Source organism: Sander vitreus, chromosome 23 (assembly GCF_031162955.1).
Source record: "Sander vitreus isolate 19-12246 chromosome 23, sanVit1, whole genome shotgun sequence".
In the NCBI taxonomy this organism is placed as follows: Eukaryota; Metazoa; Chordata; class Actinopteri; order Perciformes; family Percidae; genus Sander; species Sander vitreus.
This window is the reverse complement of record NC_135877.1, coordinates 5,412,272-5,426,040: the sequence shown is the minus strand read 5'-3', so window position 1 is coordinate 5,426,040 and position 13,769 is coordinate 5,412,272. Positions and strand designations below refer to the sequence as shown.

The 13,769-nt window shown below is 41.8% G+C and overlaps 1 protein-coding gene across 2 annotated transcripts in view; it reads right to left on the bottom strand.

The window, feature by feature from the left end:
* Positions 1–126: 126 nt before the first annotated feature.
* Positions 127–13,769, bottom strand: part of slc38a4 (solute carrier family 38 member 4) — a 48,176-nt gene continuing 34,533 nt past the window's right edge. For both annotated transcript variants that reach the window (XM_078242482.1, XM_078242481.1), the window contains exons 11-16: positions 13,219–13,298; positions 12,344–12,444; positions 10,859–10,983; positions 4,143–4,287; positions 3,380–3,477; positions 127–3,184 (exon numbers count right to left, since the gene is read on the bottom strand). In XM_078242482.1, coding sequence (XP_078098608.1) covers positions 3,080–3,184; positions 3,380–3,477; positions 4,143–4,287; positions 10,859–10,983; positions 12,344–12,444; positions 13,219–13,298 — 654 coding nt within the window. In that variant the 3' untranslated portion in view covers positions 127–3,079. The remainder of the gene's footprint in view (positions 3,185–3,379; positions 3,478–4,142; positions 4,288–10,858; positions 10,984–12,343; positions 12,445–13,218; positions 13,299–13,769) is intronic.

Here is a 13,769-nt window from a genome sequence, read left to right as displayed (position 1 = left end):
GTTAGCATATATTGTATGGCTACACGTTAGCATACGTGCTATGCCATGCAATAAATAGCAGAAAAGCCATGAGCTCTTTTAACAAATGATTAAGGTGTTCTGTCCTGTAAGAACCTTCCTGTAGTGTGGTCACAAAATACTTCTGTTTCGTGTTACAGCACTTTTTTTTTTTTTCGAAAAAAAAGATTTCAACATCAATACCGCTTAAATTGTGGCTTTAATTTTAACCCAGTGTTGGTCAGCAGGAACCAATAAGCTGCAGAAATGTGTTGCCTCGGTTCTGAGACTTCTGGGATTAAACCGTGTTATAATGCAGGCCAATGATTAATTAAACCTGATACGACGAGTTAACATTTAAACATGAAAATGGATATATAGAGACCAAGTTTTCTACAAATATACAAGCTTGAAACAAAGAAAAAAAATGTACTGTCATACAGTAAGAGAAAAAAAAAAGTTCTAATATACGTTATGTATACTTTTATATACTAAAACAGACTGGATTGCAGAAGACTTTGAAAGGCAGAATCCCCCAACAACCCACTCACAGACAATGAGTGTAAGTGTACCATAAAATAAAGATTATTTACAGAGCATATACAATTGTCCAAAAAGACCATATTTGTAATCCAAAAACATGCACATAATACACTATTTCATTTAAAATATCAATTTGTTTCATGTACGTAGATCTGCAAAGGATCTATAAATGTTGTCCACTTTGGCTGGATATGTCGGTGACATGTAACGGCATCAGAGAAAAGGTGAAACGAGGTTTTAGTGTTGTCGTCAATGACTCTACCAAAGGCACCAGTATTAGAAGCCAATTATAAAAATAAATAAAAAATCCAAAGGCACAGTTTAAAATATTAATCCTGTTACTTTTTGTATCTGATTTTTTTAAGAGTATGTACCAATACTTAATCTAGCTCTCTCATGATGTGTGTGATATTATCATCCACCTTGTTCCAAATCACCACTCCTAAGAGACATACTTTTTACATTTTTGAGAAAAAAGAAGTGTATTCAATTTGTTGCAGAGACTAATACAACGTTTATGTCTGTGTGCTAAAGATTAAGCTAGCACCTTAAGACAGTTAGCTAAGCCTAGCATAAAAAATGAAAGCGTGAGAAAACAACTAGCTCAGTCTACAGTGAAAATCTATCACCAGCGCCTCCAAAGCCTAACCATTCAAACATTATATGTCATGAGTTGACTTTGTATGAAAACCAAAATGTAAAAACGGGGAGGTAGCTAGCTGTTTTCCTATGTTTCCAGTCTTTATGCCAAGCTAATTGCCTGCTGGCTGTAACGTTAGCTTCACATTTAGCGTACAGACATGAGAGTGGTATCAACCTTCTCATTTAACTCGCACATTTTACCAAAAATCGAACTATTCCTTTAAGCTGAATAACACGTAATCCATGTTAAAAATAAAAGATATGGCCTTTCTGAAATAAAATTTTGGGAAGAGTAAGGGTTTTCCTTCGACAGTGAGGAGGATAATATGGCACGTGTTGAAAATATTTTACTGCGATCTTGGCATCTTTAAATTACAGATTTTAAATCAACTATTTTATTTATGAACTGCGTATTTTAAATAGTTCTTCACACATTTTTTTTGCCAATTATTTAAAAAAAAATAATAACCTATGGTTATACCTAGTTGTCCAGCCCAATGTGAAGTGGCTAATAAATTATTCCAGCAGGTATACAGACTGCGTGTTGGAAATGATCACTTAGCTTCATACGACCTGAATAGAAAAGACTGTAAATTTTGTACAACAATCTTTTTTTCAGTAGACACACTTAACTATGTACATTGATACCTTGCATGTTCAGATCCCTCTGTGATAGGAATACTGAAAGCATCTCCTTGTTTCGTGTACACAGCCAAGATTAAAACAGCCAGCGAGGAAGATCCGTGAGACTCAGAGCTCTAGCATGAACCTGATCGACTTAAACTGTATGTTGACTTTGGCGAAGCTTCTGATTGTGAATGTAGCATAGCAGCAAAATAAAACAAACTTTCCTGGAAAAAAAAAAGTTTTAAATGATTGAATTCAGTTACTGATTAACCGTTGTTTGTAGTCTGGCTATCACCAGACCAAGCTCAATCTTTTAAGATTGAACATTAGTCTGGGGAGTCTGCTCTGTATATTAAGAGGCGTGATCAACGTGCATAGTTCAAATGACTCTGTACACAATTGGATAGTCCTTCAACCAATCAGACCAACGATCCAGGTGGCGTAGCAGCGACAGCGGCATCAACGGGTTGCTGCGCTTCGGTGCCTGCCATGTTGAATGTAAACAAAAAGCTGCTTGCCGTCGCTTCTCTATCGTCATCGTGTTAAACCCGCCAATAGTGTGACAGGTGGTTAAGCCAGTTTGTGATTGGTCCCTGCAGAGTTGTAACAGAAGCAGGATAGAAAAATGTACAGGTTTCCAGCCTGAGCTGCAGGGCGAAATCAAATCGTGGGCAGATCGGGCTGGGTTTACCCAGTCTACGTTGTTTGGTTAATTTCAGAGATTTTTCATGGATAGCTGCTTAAAAACAGAGGTGTAGCTGTGTTTTTCTATGTCTATATGTGTGTGTGTGTGTGTGTGTGTAAGCGCTACACAAAGTGAAACATAATGCTAGAAGTGCTCCTTGTTTCATAGAAGACGACACACTCCACCTCCAAATGTCTCCTTCGAGGACTGAGGGACTTGCATTGTCTTTCCAGCCCTGTAAATCGCAGTTCACAGATCTGCTTCAGGTGAGGGCTGCACAGTATGTGTATGTTCCGTCTCTTCATAGCTGGAAACAATAAGGAAGATGGCAATGATTTCAGGCTGTCTTTGTGGAAAACCGGATCCCTCTCTGGGTTTTTTGATTCTCTCATTTGTGTTGTGAACTTTTACAGCAACAACAAAATTGAAACCGAGCCAAAAAAGTCTCCCTCCAGTGATATTCTATGCAGCATATTATGTCCATATGTTGAGGGTTTTATAATTGATGGTTGTTATTTGATGGAGGTGGGGGTGGGGGTTGTGGTTGGTTTGCTGCACTGTCAAATGTGAATCTGAGGAGGGAGCTTAGTGACCGCCGCTGGAGCCTGGGGGGTTGTGGACCCAGTCGAGGACGATGAGTGACAAGCTGCCAATCATGAAGATGATTCCCACGACTAGGAAGACGGCAGCCTGAAGAGAGAGAGAGACACATGAGAGATTAAATGGAGTTCAATGTGCGATGATGCACAGTGGGGGTCCGTTGGAAACTTCTGACGAGTCACATTTTGAAAATGTTATCCACCCCTCAGGGGATGGAGTGAGAAAAATGATACAGTGAGAAAGACGTTGATGGGAGTGTGTGTGTGCGTGTTTCTGCACACTTACCCCGATTTTCTGCGGGGAGCGGAACGGCACTGATTTGACCAGGCGGATGTAAAAGGCAGCAGGTAGAATAAAGATGAGCATAGTGGCTGCAGAGGAACCTGCAAGAAGACTTGTAGAATAGAGTTTTCAGACAGCTGCTATTTGAAATATTAGATATATTTTCAGCAGAGTCCGTACTCTGCGTTAATTTTGTCCGTGATTGTGCACGTTTTCTGAAAGCTTACGGACAAAAAAGAGCACCGCAAATCATGGGAACAGTGTAGGCAGTGTAGCCAATAGATACGAGATCGGGAGGTTGGACGGAAATTAAATGTGAGTTGGACGGTAGCAAGGGAAAAGTCCATGCCAACATAAAAGACGGATGGAAGTATGTGGGCATCGCCTGAAATAGACGTATCTATTTTCGTACGTTAAGGGAGCATGAATGAGCCTTAACAGTTTAGAACACTCTGGACCCTGGTTTCACCAGGTGTAGGGAGGGAGTAGGACACTTCTAATTTTCATGGTAGGCGAAAAGCCATTAGCCATTAGAGATGTACGTGCAAAGATGCTGCAGCTTAGTGTCAGGGAGACATGTCTACATATTTGTTTGTGTGTGTTGGCAGCGAGAACCTGAGCGTTTTAGATCCAGTGATCACAAATGGCTCACGCGACTGCACAGCTGACTCGACCCAACACTTTAAGCTTTTGTACTTCCAACGTCATTACTTAATAAAACGACCCCTGAATTGAAGGCGTCAAAGTGTTTGGAGGCGGGACTCACCGATGAAGCCGAAGATGTCCCTGATGGTGGGGACGAAGATGACCAACATGTTGTTGAAGGCCAGGATGCCGGCGGCAATAAGCATGTGGCGAGTCCAGCTGAAGTCTCGATTGCTGAACAGCAGTGTGTTGATGGAGGTGCGGATCTGGGGGGAGAAAAACACATAGTATTGACATTCAAGTCTTTTTGCTTGATCATACAAATTCAGACAAATCCGTTAATTTATTTTACAACAAAGTTGTATAAAGTTCACCATCATCTGACTGAGATGAGAATGGAGGAATGTGTAACAATCACAGCAATCTTTTGCTTGTGACTTCAGAAGGTATCAGTTTGGTTTGATAGAATACAAATAATGTATTAAATTTCAGCACTAAATCCACTAAATCCAGCATTGTTAGTCTTCTGCGTATACAGTCTGTCTCTGGCAAAGAAACAAACCATAAACAACAACAGTCTGTATGTCTGCAGGCCTGTGCCCGAGTCTGAGTCCCAAACTTGGCCACTGACTGAAGTGTGTCAAGTGCTACGGGGCTAGTGTGTATACTTGTGAGACTGTGTGTGTGTGTGTGTGGTTGTGGTTGTGGTTGTGTGTGTGAAACAGAGAGAACCAGGAGATCCCAGCTAAGACGCCTGCTGCTGCTCAGCCTCAGGCAGCCTGTTCAAGCCTCCAGTGGGTGAAAGGTTGCGGGTGTCAGGTGAAACCTAAAGCACCCGCAGGCCTCAAAGGGAAAGGTTACAAGGGGCGTTGCTTACGGTGGCCATTCAAAAAGGCAGGGCAGGATTATCTCCCACAGCGTAATACAAGCATGGGATTGCATCAGCCGGGGTTGACAGGAGGGCGGGCTTGCCTGCAGGGGGGTTGGGGGTGTGTCTTTACGAGAAGCATCTATTGTCACTCACCGTTGGCTTTTCCTTTTTTTTTAGCCTGTCTTCCTTCCTTCCTCCAGCCCCACATTAAAAGACAAATGAGGGCCACCAGTCGCCATGAGAACACATTTAATTACAGCTCTGGCAGACACTGTGTGTGTGGAGAATGAAATATGAGATGCAAATGGTTTTAGGGAAAGTAACTTCTTGATTTAGTTTACCTGAAAAGGACAAAACATGTGCAATCTTTTCCTTTTTTTTTTTTTTAAGAGCCACTGCTGGCAGAACACCACATGCCGTCTTTGTATCCTTTCAAGTTAGACTTAAGCACAAGATTTATGTCCAGTTAGCATGGGAAAAAAAATCACATTAACTGGATTTTCTGCACTGTCAGATTGAACCAAGTGACCTCCATCATGACTGTCATGAGGTCTGCTTCACTGTCCACTGCCAAAAAAGTTTCCCCACTTTAAGCCAAAACTCATTTCTTGTGGGAGATATTGACAATAAATTAACTGCATCTTTCCTAAAGTTCTTCAAGCGTGCCCCCTCTGCTGTCTCCCCCTCCCAACCAGCTGTGGCATAATTAGTCCCGGCTTGGAAAACTAGAGCCTGGACGCGGAATTTCTCTCCAAAGCTCCAAACTATTCAGCACCCGACTGTTACCTGGCGCAAACCCTTTGGAGTTCACAGTGTGATGTTTGCACACTTTTTGCTCCCTACTCTTTACCTGTCAGAGGTCTGCACACACACGTACACACACAGAGGAAGTTGATGGATGAGTTGTAGACAGCCGGATTCACCCATCCACATCTGGGTTCAGCCAGTTAGCAACAAACCAGGGGCGGAGGTCTGAGCTATGTAAGCTAGTTTTGCAAAAGAAGTAGCTGAAAACAAACCATTTGCACTTACACTGCAAACTATGATTGTGTTTCCTCTCTTTGTGCACATTTGCGAGTGCAAGTATATTCAAAGCGGGAGACCGAGTAGAAGACACTCTGTGACAGCTGCTACAACAGATCCTGGTTGTGAACTGAAACTACACACAGTAAGAGAAAAGTCCCTTTCAAGTAAAAATCTCAAGTTTTTTTGACCACATCGACACTACTTGAAACTAGACAAATTAGGCTGAAAAAAAACTGTGCTTCACTGCAGCCAAAACACACTCAAGAGCAAGACAGATCTCAACCATGATGCTATGAATGTAGACACAAGCTCTCTAGTGGTGACACCTATAAAACCTCCCTCTGTACATTAATTAGAACAATTTTTGGGCAGCCAGGTTTGGAAATATCTCGTTCTGGTGTAAATCCTCCTCCAGCATGACTCATGACATGAATCGGAGAATCACCCAATGGCCTGTTTGAACTCTGACCTGAAAAAGCTGCAGTGCATCTGAACCAAAATTAATTAATAACAATGTATTAACATTCATAACTGCAGACGCTGATAAGGAGGAGAAACAACAGTAAAAAACTAATTTTTCACCACCTGGCAACCCCAAAATGTTTTCTTAACAATGGCTATAAACTGGTAGACATTTCTTGCTCTCATGGTTCCATTATTAATAGCTAATGATTATAACTGACCTGTAAAGCATTAGTAAATGTTTTTTATAGAGCAGAGTTAAAACCTACAAACCCTTTATAAAACGGTGCTTTACTAGAAAGAGGGACTGAAATATCAAAAGGAGTGTTTAACAGTGTCTTTGGAAGACAAATAACAGTTACAGTTTTTGGCAAAGAAAGATGTGCATGCACACTGATACAACTTTTCAACTCCAAATGTCAGTCACAAGTTTAAGATAACTGCAGATGTTTACGCTAATGAAGAGATATGACAAACGCAGTGTTCGTTGGGTTGAATAACGCTGCCTATAGCACGCAAGCTAATTCTTACTCGCTAATTCGCTAGCTAAACTTCAATCGCAGTGTTTGAAATGTTGATGTAACTATGAGGTTATTGTTATGTGAAAGAAAACCAGATAGTAGTAAGATAGTTCCACTTTTCTTTGTTTATTTAAGAAAAATAAAATCACTAGCTAACTGCAAATATTCAAGACTAAAAAACAAATAAACCAACTGCTAGCATACAAGGCTTTGGAGACAAGTACTCAAGCTAGCGCTACTCAAGCGTTAGCTTGACTGTGTTGATTAAGACTGATATTTTACTACATGATGGTAAGACATAGACGATGGTGCTGTAAATCAGCTTGTTTGCAGTCGTCTCCCATGGCTTTACTTTCCAGCTGGAGCCTGAGAACTGAAGCATGTTTGACTCCACATAAAGCCCTTTCATTATGTACTGGATCCTGGCAAAGCCCTGTGTGAGCTGGCCTCTGTTAGCGTCTATCCTTCACGTGACCGCACACCCATACACTCACACTATACACTTTCATGCCCCAACACATATCTCCAAACGCACACTCCCACACACACATTCTCTCCTCTCTCATATAGAACTTCCCCACTGGAGCCAAGGACAGTGGCAGACAAAGCTAATGTTAATCTCTCGCTGAAGGCCGGTAGCAGTTTCCATGCAAAATGAAGGTCAGGAGGATTCAAGGCGAGATTCTCAAATGTCAAACGGAAACTTGGCAGAGCAATGATGCGACCGAGTAGTTCTTTTGATCTGATGCCTCGCATGCATCCAAGCCAATCTTTTGACCATGATACAGCAACAGCGATTCATTTACTACAAGAATTGTGATGGTCAGTTAATTAAACATTCCCAACTTCGCACAAACGCACATTCCTAATCAGAAATTCATGCACAAACAGTAATGGCTAAGGTCGGCCATTTTGTTCACATTGCTGTCTCCCAACAACTAGAGCTTAAAACCAACACTGACTAATGTAAACCAGGCTATGACTCACATCTTTTGATAGGAATTCCATGCAGGTAAAGACAAGCAAAAAACATTTTTCAACACAACTAATTTGATTGACTTTTTTTAAAAGCGTCATAGCTGATTTAAGGCCCACGAGCACACAGGTTTCTGCTTTAACAGTGGGATAGGAACTCCAAACCCTTGCTACGTTTCTGTATTTTTCTTTTCACTAAGCTACAATTCACCACAGCTGCTTCGAGGCATCCCATTTCAGTCTTGTGTTTCTCCGTACTTATCAAAATTTTATCTCGTCTGTTATCTTAGTCCTCCTCCCTCTCACTCTCTCAGCATTTCTCTTCTATATTTCAATTACATTTACAATCATTGTGAGTAAGATTCAAATTGAGAGTTAGTGTCAAATAAAATGGTTGCATATCAAGCTTCCACGTTCTCACACATGAATAAGTTGTGCCAAAGAAGGAAAGAAGGAGAAGGAAAACGTGCATATGATTGCATGTCTTCAGTTAACCAGGCTAACTATGAGGTTGTCATTTAGATTTTCTGAGGAATTATCATCTGAAAGAAAAATCCAAATTGCTTTCCTTTACAGATATTAGTATTCCGTTTTGCAATTTGGTTTAAGGTATATCTGAATGTGCCCCCAAAGTTATTTTTTAATATTTCATACCATATTGCTTATACATTCTTAGAGGTAGGGTCATAACTCTTGAACACACTGAAAGTGTACCAAATGTACACACATGTGACATGTAAACTGTACAAAATTGATAGATTTCCACTTATAGATGGCACTGCAGCAACATTGAAGCCAAATCTAACTAAATTAAAGGGTCACATCTCAGTGGAATCTGACTTCCTTTCCCATTATGTACAATTCAACCTTGGGCAAATTCCTAAATTTGCCAGAGATGGGCTTATGGTATTCTTCCACAGCCACCATCAGATAATCCATAGTGTTCCTCACTATCTTTGATGCAGATTTCCAACAATTCTATCACAGAGCATTTAGAGGATTGTGCTCTGGCGATGGTTTGTGTTTCTGTCTCCCTCCCCTGCCCTCCCGTGTCAGCCACCACCCTCCCGTCCCCCGCCCTGACTCATTGGCTCCGCCTCCCTATCTCCCTGAAGGTAGCAGTCAGGGTGAGGGTTTTTCCACTGTCCACTGCCTGTAAACTTCCACTGCAGAGAGAGGGGGATCCTATCTCACATTCCCCTTGCCGTTGGGGGGGAGGGCTTAGTGTGTGTGTGTGTGTGTGTGTGTGTGTGTGTGTGTGTGTGTTTTAGAGTCAGAGGGAGAACGGGAACATCCACATCCAGTGTAAGAACGCAAGCATCAGCTTAACAGCTAAAATGTAACAGAATGTGGTGACGCATGAATATCAGACAGTGGATATATAGGAGCATGTTTATATTCTGTAACTATGTAAATGTGTGTGTGTGTGTGTGTGTGTGTGTGTGAGAGAGAGTGTGTGTGCGCAGTGTGTCAAGCCTTAACGTGCAGTCATTGCTGCATCATTCTGTCTGCTTTCCTGTGACTGAATATCCTCACATTTGCCTCCCCCTGGTGGCTGCTTTCAGTCCCTGCAGCCACTTCAGAAATGAGTCACAAATTAGCAGCTGCTTGGCTTTACTGTACTGTGTGTGTGCATGCATGGAAGTTAAAACGGGTCACGAAACTTCCTCTGGCCAGCAGCCGTTTTTGTTCCCCCCCATGTCAGACAGGGGCCACACTAAAATTAGCCCATGAACATATATGGGAAGAAAGAGGAGTGTGTGTGTGAACGAATGTGACTGAGATGATAAGTTTAGTAGCTGGACATCACATGCAAACGGTTAACCTTTGACCCCAGCTTGTGGGAGAATGGGGAAACAGAAGCACAAAGTAAGAGAGGCTTTACAGTTAGGATCTTAAAAGTGTGTGTAGGCATGTGTGTGTGTGTGTGTGTGTCGGCGTAATTAAGAGGTGTGGCCGTTTATGACCTCTGGGATTTGAGATGACGACACAGAGTGCCAAACCGAACAGCGTGTTCTTCTTTCTTACCTAACTTCCAGGAGAAAAAAAACAAGCTGTGTCCAGAAAACGACAAATAAAGACTGACTCGGCAGCAGACACAAAACGCTGTCTGTGAGCAGAATGACTCAAAGTGGCAGTAACGCTCCACTGAATGAATGCTTTTACAAGTCGCTGGTCGGCGTCGGGCGGAACACGGCGGCCAGATATGTCTAATTACAAGGGTGGTGTATGTTTGCGTGCACTCTGACGCAAATCAAATTATATCAGTGCTTAAACAGGCTCAATGAAAGACAAAAAAGAGGGCAATGCTGTAATGAACATCAGTGTAAAAGCCCTAGAAATGAGCCCATCACATGATATTTTACAATGAGGATATATTTTCTGCTTTCCAAACCTAACTATCAATATATGTGCCGCCAGTGGTGAAAGAAATATTCAGATCATTTACTTAAGTCAAAGTACTAATACTACACTGTAAAAAATCTCACACTTTGTTGCAAGTAAAAGTCCTGAATTGAGAGTAGCGTCAGGAAAATGTACTTAAAGTATTAAAAGTAAAATTACTCAAACAAATAAGAAACTGGAAACCATCAAAACAGTTCTGTTTTTAAGCGTTGGACTTGTAGGTTTATATATTGTTGGGTAGTTTAATTTATAATAACACATCGTATTTTATAAACTACATGTGTATTGTGTGCAAAAATCTTAATCTGTAAAGTACCTAAAGCTGTCAGATGAATGTAGTGGAGTAAAAAGTACAATATTTCTCTGTGAAATGTAGTGGACTAGAAGTAGAAAGTGGCACAAAAAGTCAGTAAAGTACCTCGACATTTGTACTTAGTACAGTACAGTACTTATTACATGTACTAAGTTACATTCCACCACTGTCTGCCGCCTGTTTTTCCTCAGAGAAGACTGGCCAAACAAACATATTAGGCTTTATTAAGAGAAAACAAAGGTGTTTATGTGCGATGTACTCACAGGGAACAGCACGATGGGGACAGTCAGAGTGACGGCAGTGAGAACAGCCAAACGCACCAGCAGCAACAATGTGTCAAACTTATACACTTTAGTGAAAGTGTGGAGCAACTCGTCCTCTACGTTGTCTGTGTTGGAGGAGAAACAAAAGGAAAAAAATGGAACAATTTGTTTACGAAAGGTGACAGACGCTAAAGCAAAATGTACTAATTACTAGTGTCAAAATCCAATTTGCAGGATTTGTAGGGGACATCTAGTCTGGCTATCACCAGACCAAGCTCAATCTTTTAAGATTGAACATTAGTCTGGGGAGTCTGCTCTGTATTTTCTACTGCACGGGAGGCGTGATCAACGGGCATAGTTCAAATGACTCTGTACGCAACTGGATAGTCGTTCAACCAATCAGACCAACGATCCAGGTGACGTAGCAGCGACAGCGGCATCAACGGGTTGCTGCGCTTCGGTGACCGCTATGTTGAATGGAAACAAGAAGCTGGAACTGGAACTCTGTCGGTTAACAGTTAATGATTGGTCCGTCTCGCATTGCCAGACCTTCCTCCACAGCGCTGCGGAGGAGGGTCTGGCTAGTCCACACAGGATTCCGGGATGGGAGAAAAACGTGCTCTGGTTTATTGGCATTTCTTTAAACCAATCACAATCGTCTTGGGCGGCGCTAAGTGCTGGACGGAGCCACAGTGCCTCTGCAAAATAGCCTCTGGAAGGAACTTGTTTTGGTGGAACATGTGTACGTTCAAAAGTAGTTTTAGTCGTGCAACAGAAAACTCAGATTGGACAGATAGTCTAGCTAGCTGTCTGGATTTACCCTGCAGAGATCTGAGGAGCAGTTAACCATAGTCCTCAGAAATCCACTGCAGTTTAGAATGCCAACACAAAGGAAGCCCAAGGCAACGAATATCCGGCCTTAATGAGTGAAATCCGGCGTAATTTCCGTCGGCAACGGAGCAATCCCGGAAGTGGAACGTCGTGGATAAAGACTAGTTGCTTAATAATCCACAACATTAAACCGTAGACTGTGTTCATACAATGTGCAGGAATTCATTTGCAAGATTGGGAAGGTTTTGCAGTGATGTAACGTATACGATATACTGTTTAAAATGCCAACACAAAGAAAGTGGAAGGTGATGGACATCCGGCGGAATTTCCAGTGGCAACGGAGCAATCCCAGAAGTGAAACGACGTGGATATAGACTATTGATCGGTTAACGAGGGTCGGCTATCGGCCAGAAAAAAAACTAAATTAGCATGCCTACTTAGATTATAAAATGAAAATGGCGTTGATTAGTGTTTTTTCTGGGATTTCAAAGCAAATCACTGTTCCCTTTCCAACTAAAGTAAGCAGAATGTGTTCTCTTATTGGCTTTGTCTTGAATAAGGGACTGATATCACTTAACTATCTATCTGTTTGAGGCCTTTTTTTGTCTATGATTAGAGTTCATTATTACCACTCTTGTGTATGGATGTTCTTACCATAGAAGGTGAGGTAGCCAAACAGTGCTGACAGCATGTACATGATGAGCATAGTCAGGATGGACAGGTTGGAGACGTTCTGCATCTTTTTCCGGCTGCGACTGTAGAAACAAGACACACATTTAGAGAGGTCACGTCACTTTTCAGAAGGTTTGAAGCCGCACTCAAGACTTGCAGTAAAGATAGATAAATATATGCAGATTGATATACTTCTCATCATCCAAATAAAAGACTATCTGCATGGCTCGAAAGTGAGAAAACGGGTTTCATTTGAGTTAACTGACCCTTAAAAGGTGCTGTAGTTGAGAAAAAAGAAAAGGTCCTATACTGCTCTCCCAGACCGTTCCCCACTCATCAAATACTGACGCTTTGTCACAGCCCACAGCGTCACCCCCACTTGGGCCGTGCCGTAAATCCCACCCCCTCCATTTTGGCTGATGGGACATCGGCCGGACTAATAAAAATGAAAATACTTGCAAATAATTTTTCCCTAAAGGTAGTTTCTGTCATTTTAGGTAATGTTTATTTACGCTGATGCTTGTTTAAGTGTTTTATTTGTTATTTGATGCTATAAAAACAGTGTGAAACGTCATGATTGACAGCTGCGACTGACTCGTGATTGGTCAGGGCAGGTGTATGGGCGGGATTTGGATACCACGGCTCCATCACTGCTGTGCAAACTCTGGCTTTAAATTTACAAGATGGCAGTGCCTGTATCCAGGAGATTTTGGCTTCACTTTTGTAAAAATTTGGAGGAAGTGGAAACACGTCGTCCATCTTTATATACAGTCTATGGTACAGCCCCCATTAAAGTTTATTTTAGGAGATGGTGATGGCGTTCCGCAGCTTGATGTAGAGGGAAGAACCGCACTTACTCTTTCAGCTCACTGTAGATAGGCAGCACTTCCGGATGGCAGACAAAGGCGAAGGCCAGGATGGGCACAGTGTACGCCGTCTGGTGACAAACGATGCACAGAAAGACACAGAAATTCAGCTTCAGACAGTCCAAAAACAACAATGGAGAACAGAAAGGTCTCCTTCTTACAAGGGATAGTGCTGTGTTTCCAAGGCTAAGGGAAAAAAGAAGCATTTAAGGCCCTCAACACACCAAGTTGATGAAACATGGTGGCGCATTGTGGCCCGCAGTTGCCTTTGGCTGCCACTGTTAGCATGCTTTCTGACTCTCATGCACTGGTGGAATGTAACTAAGTACATTTACTCAAGTGCTCTACTTAAGTACACATTTCAGGTACTTGTACTTTACTTGAGTCTCTTCTTTTCATGCCACTTTCTACATCTACTCCGCTACATTTCAGAGAGAAATATTGTACTTTTTACTCCACTACATTAATCTGACAGCTTCAGTTACTAGTTACTTTAAAAGTTAAGATTTTTGCACACAAAACACATGTACTTCATAAAATAT